General features: G+C 27.2%; 1 protein-coding gene across 2 annotated transcripts in view; it reads left to right on the forward strand.

The window, feature by feature from the left end:
- The first annotated feature begins 1,202 nt into the window (after positions 1–1,202).
- The window catches only part of LOC106791504 (scavenger receptor class B member 1), a 25,130-nt gene continuing 16,623 nt past the window's right edge, over positions 1,203–9,709 (forward strand). Inside the window, exons 1-2 of one of the 2 annotated variants that reach the window (XM_014757179.1) lie at positions 1,204–1,400; positions 2,033–2,164. In XM_014757179.1, coding sequence (XP_014612665.1) covers positions 2,107–2,164 — 58 coding nt within the window. In that variant the 5' untranslated portion in view covers positions 1,204–1,400; positions 2,033–2,106. Of the gene's footprint in view, positions 2,165–9,709 lie in introns of both variants that reach the window. The other variant, XM_014757178.1, reaches the window with a different exon arrangement.

The following is a 9,709-nucleotide window of genomic DNA, read 5'->3' on the forward strand; positions in this document are numbered from 1 at the left end:
CAAAAATAAAATTCTTAATATGAAGGTATCATAGGGAATTTGGACATCAAAAAAAGAAGTAGAACTTAACTTTGATAATTTAACTTAAAATTAAGTTCTATTTCTTTTTTTGATGTCCTAATTCACTATGATACCTTCATATTAAGAATTTTATTTTTGGACGAGAGAAACAACTGATTAAATATAATATAATGATTTTTCTCAATAAAAATTATTTAAAAAAAAATGACAAATATTATGAAATATAATTAGCATATTAATATATATGAGTTTCAAAGGGAAAATTGAAGACAGTTAATAAATTTTGATGAACAAATTTATTTGATCTTGTTATTATTTAGCATATATATTAGTATATATATTGTAGAAAGAATAATACAATTAATTGGTTGACAATAATAATTTATATTCAAAAGTTAAAATGCTAAAAGCATGTGTATAAAATTATATAAAAAAAAGAAAAAAAGAAAGAAATAAGTTAACGGCAAAAGAAAAATTTGAAAATCCAGCAATTGAGGAGAGTTGATATAAATAAAACAAATAATCCGTGCATAAGAAATAAAACGAAAAAACTTAATCAAAGAGAAAGAGAAAGAGAAAAAGAAAGAAATAGAGTGGGGATGAAAGAGCTAGAGCATTGGGGGTAAAGTGGGTGGAGGGGGGTAATAATAAATCGTTCACCTGAACCTACTCCTGGTGGTTCTGGGCAAGTATGACCGCGAGAAACCAGCAACACCAACTTCAGTAAGAAGAAAATTATCAAGGAGTGTCGTGTTGGTCAGTGGCTAAATAGTTTGCAATAATGTTTTATAACAATATTCGAATTGTTTAATATTATTATTATTATTGATAATTTATTAGTAGGATTATAAAGGTAATGAAAAAAAAGAAAAGAATGTAGAAAAATTTGCCGTTCGTTTTGAATTTGTAATTTTTATCAATTCGCGCGACCAATTGTTTAAATATTATTATTATTAAACAAAAAGTTAATTTTGAAAAAAAAATTCGATTTCAAATACATTAAAGTTGTTTTACATTTTGTGATAAATTAATGTTTAATTTCAATTTGCAATCCCACTCCATTGGTTTTCTCAACCTCTCCCCACTTTTCAAACTGTTCCTTTCTCGTACGCACGTTCATTCCCTCTCCTTGATGGTTCTTCACTCCACTTCCACCTGTTTTCTGATCGAGTATACTGCTTGGCAAGTATTACTACGATCGAATACGTTCATTCGTTCGTTCGTTAGTTTGTTCGTTCGTTCGTAAGTTTCGTTTAGTTTCGTTCACGACGATGATCGTGTTCTAGTCGATTTAATACAATAAACAAACAACAAAATAAGAAATAAAATAAAATATACATTAACGCGTGTGGTTCCGAACGTGATCGAGAAATAGAATAGTAAACCTTTTTCTTTCAATTTCTTTCTTTATCCTTAATTATTTCTATTTCTATCTCTCTTTTTATTATCATCATAAACAACAACATATCATTTGATAAACGTCAATTTGGGAAAGAAACTTGGAGACCCGCATTGTGTACACGAAAAAAAAAAAGAAAAAATACTCAACTGTATATTTACTTTGGTGAGAAAAGTTAACGGGTTTTGAAGCTGGTTACCGTCGTGTTCTTCTGTGTTATTCAGGCAAAAAGGAAATTGAACTTTCTCCTTCTATCTATCTTTCTTTCTTTCTTTCTTGTCGCGGTCAACTCAACGTGAACAAAATCACGAAATAATATTCAATTAATAAAAAGTTAAAGAAAGACAAAAAATTAAAAAGGATATTATTTAGAAGTAGAATCTATCGCGAGATCGATATTATTTTTTTTTTAATATGTACTTACTTTGATTATTATTTTTTTTTATCGTTTCGTTTAAATTAATCTTTTGGTTTTGTACTTTTTTTACAAACAAGAAGTGAAGAAACACGCGTTTATATTTCTTCGAAGTTAAGTTGAATCTTTCTATGGTGCGTTAAAAGTAATAATAATATAATTTATTATTATTATTGTTATTATTTTTACTTGCGAAGAAAAAAAAGTGGGGAAAGAACGCGTGTGGTGTTTGCTAATAAGTGCACGTGACATTTGAAATAACTGATTAATCATGCGAGTAAATCGTGGAATTTGCGCTAAACTACAAGGAGGATTTCTCAGACGATGGTGTACGTATATTTTTATTATTATTATTATTGTTTTTAATTTTAATCATAAGATACAATTTGTTCACCTGGTTGAACCCTAATTTCTGTCGCGATTACTTTTTTTATTTTTATTATTATTTAGGAAAAGTATATGACAAAGTGGTATGAATTTGACAGTAATTATGACAATACTTAAATCATTTAAATCTATCCAATCGGAATTAATTGATACATAGATAAGATATGTTTTATTATTATTATTATTATTATTATTATTATAGCTATTATCGTCAAATTTCTCAGACCAATTCGATTCGGTTAGTTTAACACAAATTTCATATAATGTGAATAAATATATCTTTTCCGTTTTTTTTTTTTTTAAATGATTTTAATAAATATAAGTATGACAAGTTGCAAGGAAATTTATAATTATAATTTTATAAAGATAATATAATTAAAATCGTAGTTACACGAACGATTTGTCATTTAGATTTATCAAATATACAATGATAATTTATATCACACAATTTACTTTCCCAATTTCTAAACATAACTTTTCCTTTTACCATCAGTAAAAGTTTGATAAAAATTCGATAGTGATACGAATTTGAAAAATTAATCCATGTTAACCAGTTAAAATAAAAAATAATAATAATATTTGATAGAGAAACATAGTTGTGCATAGATACGCGTTGAAGTACCGGTGCAACAGGTGAACTTTCCGATCATGGTAAAAGCCAGTTAGTGTCGCGTTTGATTCTTTCACTCTTTGAAGTTGAATACATCTCTCTCTCTCCCTCTCTTTCTACCGTTTCTTTTTTTCTTTTAATCTTACTTTGAAAGCAAGCAAACGGTCGTCGCACTTGAACGACGCGTCGAAAAACAACGTTAGCCATCATCGTTATAGGGTCAATTCGATGCAATGGGACGTGTCATGCTCCGGAACCGCGGTTCTGAATCATCATTCTTGTCGTTACGTTTTGTGAGAGCGTAGATAGTAGATACGTGTGTGACCCAGACGCGAGAATGGATTGATTATACTGGCTGACCTATAATTTGCTTCACAACCCAAAATCCATTAATATTATTTTAACAAGATATCATTCGAGATAATATTGTTTAAAATTATTTCACAAAAGTGCATATTACTATTATTAACACATTTTTCATTCATTGATAAATATGATATAAAAAACAAAAAAATAATAAAATTTGTTAGTTGCTGATGAAGTCCCCAGTAAGGRACGAAACGTACAACTAGTTCAAAATAAATTGTTCATCAGATTTATTAACCGTCTATAATTCCCTTTGAAACTTATATATTAATATATTTTTTCGACAAGAATATTGATAATTAAATTAAAAAAAAAAAAAAAAAACAAAACATTTTTATCCAACTTTACTATCAATCAATAATAATAATAATATTAGGATGAATCTATATTATTATTATTATTGTGTTGAAAGTTTACTTTGAAGTTACACAATCGGGATTGTATTTTTGTAAAAATTACTCTTTGGAAATATTAATTTAAAAAAATTGCAATAACTCTTTTGTGTGATTCATCCATAATATAATAATATTTATGGGGTATATTCGTTTAGATCTTTTTTTTTTTGTTTGTTACATTTATTAATGTAATTTAATATAGAGAAGATTTATTTGAAGTGTTATTAATTTTGTCCATTTCATATATATATATATATTTTAAACCCCTTGTCCTCTTACATTTCAACGAAGTTATTTGAAATTCAAGAAACGTGATCGACGCCTTTCGCCATTGTTTGGCGCCCTCGCATTCCTTCTCGGGTTTTAAAAGTGCACGTGGTATGCCACGAGACGAGTTTATGACAAATCTTAAACAATTTTTATAGGAGTTTCTTACTCGAGCGGGAAAGCGACGCGAGGTTTTTTATTTGAACCTTTTTTTTATTTTCTTTCTCTTTCTACGGACGTATATAACTGTAAATTGTAATTACGTAGACCGTTGAACGAATACCAGTCAAGATTTTCATTCTTTGATCATTATTTTTAAACAACAATATTTTTGTTTTATCTTTAAAAAGAATCCTTCAACTAGTTTATTAATTATCAACTAATTAATAATAAAAAAAAAAATGTAATTCAATATATTAAAATAAAAAAAAAATGTACGAAAGTTTATTTGTCGACGAGTTTAAACAATTAATTACGAATAAATTCATACAATTATCTTTAATTCATAAATAAATAAAGTAAAATAATGAATCGATATTAATCGATGTTAATCACACACATTATTATTTCATATTAATATTATACTTATTTTGTATTATTCAACGTGTACAATATGATACAGGAGAAAAATATGTTACAACTTTCTTACATTAGATTTCTCATCTTTATTATTTGAGAAGGAGATTCTTTAAAAGGCGTTCGTTCAGAAATAAGCGGAGACTAACTTGTAAGTTCTACCGAGAGAGCAGGAAGTATACTTATATAATAAAGAGTAATTGCCATAAGTTATAAATTCTAATAGCTAGTATTGAGTGCTGAATACTTTTATACCATATAATTTTTCGATAATAATTTGGTCATTTATTTTTTTCTTAAATATTTGGATAAATAAAAAAAGGACAATAAATTATGTTAGATAATAGTCAACGATATTTATTATTTTTTTTTTCTTTCTCTTTTACACACGTACACATACAAACACAAACACACTTTTCTTATTGAAGAGAAATTTTGAAGTAATAAAAATAAACGAAAATTGTGTTGCTACCTTTAAGGAAGTTACGTTTACCAATACGTTAAACACATACATGTGCATATATACATATATAGAAAAAATATTTCTTCCTGAATAAAAATTAAAAGTGAAACGATGGGAAATCGATTTGAATTTAAAGTTCCATTGAAATTTAATTGTGCCTAATTGAGCTGAGAATAGTTTTGCATCAACCGGAATAGCGGATATTGTAGTATACTGTTCTTCTATACACATACTATATATATATATATATTTCTATATACTCGTAGAATATTACGTATGAAAGAAAAGAACGGAGTTCACCGTTCACCAAGCCAAGTTCTTGAAGGAACGTTCGTTCTTTCAGTTTACGAGTAACGTTTACAGGTAATAAGGAAAGTGCCTTAGGAATATATACATGCATCATATTATACTTGTGGTTTGTTTATTCCTTCTTTTTTTCTTTCTATTATTTTATTATTATATTCCAAAAAAAAGGCAAACGATTTTTTAAAAGATATCCATAAAATTCCCCATAGAAATGTAGAATTTCTTTTCGTACAATTTTCTTTATTATTCCATCTTTTTCTATCGATTTTTTTTCAATAATTTCGGAAGAGATAAAACTTTTGTCGACTGTACGATTTTATATATAAATAAATGTTACAGTGAAAAAAAAAAACAAAATTGGAGACATGTTTGCTTAGTGTATGTTTGAAATATTAATGTATAACAATAAACCGAAATATTCGATCTTTCATTTATATATCTGGTATGTGTTAACAAACGATTAATGTATTGTATAATTGTATTACAATTTTCTATATGCTAGATTATACAATTTTCAGACCTCCTCTACGTATTTTAAATACACACTATATTTTTATTATAATATATAAGTATTAATCTTTCATTTATTCTATATAAGTATGTGAAAAATAAATCACAACTTTCCAAAAATCTTGATAGAAATTTGCATCATTTTTACTTGTAAATATAGATTAGTTTAAGAAGGACATAACAAGATTCGATTGAGATACAAAACGTTTTAGAAAGTTTATGTTTCTTAAAACAACACATGTATAATATACTTATATATACGTTCATAAACACACACACACATATAAGTTTCTCGTTTTACGGAAAAGAAAGGACGATGATCCCACGAGAGAGATCTTTTCGCATAGTCAAAATGCAACCATAATATCGGACACGCGTGAGAACGGATTAAAGTTCTGGGAATGGGAACGCCGAAAGTTCTCGACATTTTCATGGAAGAAAGAAAAAGATAAGCCGATCTAATCTTTATGCATGAATATATATATATAGTTATAATTAAGTATCTATGTATATATATATGTTTGAATGTTACAACATTTATATCTTACATTAAAAGAGATCTTAAGGGTTTACATGGTTTTACACCGGGAAAAAATAGCATATTTTCAACAATTTTTTTTTCTATATAAAAAATGGAATTCTTATTCAAACTTTTTATAGTATTTAAGATACATATTTAAAGAAGATTTTCTGAATTATTGGTTGAAAAATATTGTAAACTTAGCCATTGCGACGTCATTTCCGGTGACCCCACCGAAAAAAAGTGTTTTCGCGTTGACAGCACAACTTATAAACGGTGGGGCTTTTTCTGTTGAAAAAATAGGGTCTTTTAGTGAATACTTTAAACTAGAAACTGGACGAAGGAAAAAGAAAAAAATTAAAATTTGGATATTTGGCAACGTTTTTAGCAAGAACATTCAAATTTCGCTACAATTTGCACCACATTTTGGTTTCTTAAAATTCGATTTTATGAAAAAAACGAAAATCCTTCGTCCAAGTCCTTGTCAATAGTATCACGAAGACGTGTAACAAGTTTCATCAAAATCGGTTAAATAGTTTTCGAGAAATCTTGACAACCGACTTTAGAAAAAGCGTTTTTAGAAAAACGCGTTTAAAGATTTGAGTGGTGGTATAAGAGCCATTAAAGAGTGCAACTTCCCAAGGCTCTATCTTTAAAACTACTACTCCTATTGACTTCAAAATTGAATAAAATATTCTAGATGAGTTGTAGAATTTAAAAAGATAAAAAAAAAAAATTTTTTTGAAAGTCCCAAACCCATGTAACCTCTTAAACCCAACATTTGCATTATAAATGAAATCTTCCAAAAAAAGAAAAAAAAAACAACAACTCATATCTCGATTAATTAATATTAATTATTTTTAAGTTTTCGAAGGATTTTTTTGTCGTTGTTTAAATTCGTCATTAAATAAATTACTATGAATAGAGTCATTTTGTGTTATTGTGATTGCTGTTGCAATAACGAGAAAAAAGAAGTGAATAAGATTGAAGATGATGAGTATTATAAATGGTGGAAGATTAAGAGGGTTGGGAGGGAGGGGTGAGGGGGGAAGAGGGAGAAGGAGGAACATGAAGCAATGACAAAATCGTAGAAAAGTTCGTTTTTACGATCTCTCTCCCTCTCTCTCTCTCAATCGAAAGAACAAATCTTACGTAAGAGTATATATGTAAATTTGTTTTATTTGAAACGAGTCTCTCGATAGTTACTTTAGTACGATCCTATCGAAGTTACCGGTCATGCGAGAAGAAACGATTCCTATTCACGTATGTGGTTTAGTTATATAGATGAACAAGTTTAAACGAGAGCTCTGGTGTGTTACGTTAGATGAATGTTACAACCTGAAATCCGATTTACCAGATCTATATTTCTTAATACCGTTAAAATTAAAGGCACACGCGTTATTTGCGGTTAACCGATAAGATTATTCATAAAAATCTAAAAATATATTTGTTAAAAATATAAATTAAAAATTAAAAAAGATATATACATAGAATATATATTAATATATATATAAATATATGTTTTATTTTAAATTATATATATTAATAAATAAATATTATTATATTATTTTAAATTATATATATATATGTATACTTCTCTGAGATAAAAATAATGAGTTGTATGTTATCGAGATAAAAATATGAATGCAAAATGATCGAGATAAAGGAAAAGAATGAAATTACTTTAAAGATTTCTTCCGCGTCGTTCTTTTCGTAAATAATTATGTCTTTAATAATACATACATTTTATCGAAGAATGATAAATGTCTATTACGTATACATTATCGCAGCATGCATAAGTATATCACATATTATATCGAATTTTTAAATATTCGTCAATGAACGTTGTCCTCATTTACATTCTTTTTTCTTTTCTTTTCTTTTATTTTCTTTTATTTTATTTTTTAACCTCTAATGATAAATTTATATTTTAATAATTATTATTATATATATATATATTATATATATATACGCGATCAGTACGATTCTAATAAAGTTACCCATTATTTTCTTGTCTTCGTTCTTTTTTTCCTTCTTTAAATAAAAATAGAAGAATGAAAAAAATAGCGATTGAATTTGCACGCTTTTTTTTTATTGATATAAAAGTGTTACGCCATTTATTTTAAATGCGAATCCGAATCACATTTAAAATGCGAATTAATTAGATCGCATTCTAGTTTACTCGGAAGGAATCTTATGTAATATTTTTGCAGAGTCAGTTACAATAATGGGGAATATTTTTTCTATTGTTATCTTACGAGGATCGTGACTTTGAACGTTAACGAAATAAATAAACCAAGGTGGTTATCTTTTAAGCAATGTTTTAGTGTACATAGAACGGATTACGTACTACGATTGTGTCTACGTTAGTTAGAATATTGACTTTCGTGTTTGGTCGGTAGAAACGATTTCGTGATGAAGAAATAATCTACATTCTAATCCATACACACACACAAACACACACATATACATATACAAAATGCATACACGAAATACCTGAAAGAAACTTAAGCAAAGCAAGAGTACATTTTCCATTCCTACTATAGGAACTGAATGTAAATCATTATCTTGTATAGTATTGTTCGGGTAGTATCCTAGATTATTTTCAGATAAATGTAAAATTAAATCTTTTTTTTTGTATTGTTCATTGAAATTTCGTATAATATTAAAATCTATTAATTAATAATTAATTATTTCAAAATTAATGTATAATAGTAATATTTAATTAGTAATGTGGTATATACACGTTATAATATAATATTTAAAAATTTTTTTATTATATTATATTATATTATAACACGTATATATATAAGTAACCTAATTAATAATATATATAGATAATTAAACCTAATCGTTCAAATACTTTTACTCAGTTACATGTATTATACATAAAAATAATTTACCGTGTGATTTTTCCGATGACTATGTAATAACTTAGATCATTATATATCTTAACGTACGTAATCGTAAAGAATCTTAATTGGAAATATTACATTTATGGAAATAAATACCAGACGATAACCGCGATAATCGGTGTTGAATTTTTATGGTGAAATCTGAATCAAAGGACGTAGATCGACCTCGCCGTATTTGTCGTTTAACTCGTATGTTAAAGAAAATTCTACATAAGGAATTTTGAAAGTGCATTTACCAAGAAAATTGACCGATCCTCTTTCAACGTATATAATATACGATTATAGAAAATTGTAAATTTCGAAAGAATGCAACTAGTCATAACGTGTGCGTTGGATTGTGTTCTATTAACACGCTAGATACAAGAAGAATAAAAGCTGTAAAAGCGGATGCATGCAATTTTCTCGCCTACTCGATGCAACGTTCGGATAATGTGACATTGCACGATAGGCTTCGTTAGTAACATTTCAGTCTTTCATATATATATGTTATAAGTATATATATGTATATATATAAAAATTTCTCATTTTACAAAAAATTAATTTTCTTTTTAAATTTTTT

Source organism: Polistes canadensis, unplaced genomic scaffold (genome assembly GCF_001313835.1).
Source record: "Polistes canadensis isolate GaletaPanama2010 unplaced genomic scaffold, ASM131383v1 scaffold_313, whole genome shotgun sequence".
Lineage (NCBI taxonomy): Eukaryota > Metazoa > Arthropoda > Insecta > Hymenoptera > Vespidae > Polistes > Polistes canadensis.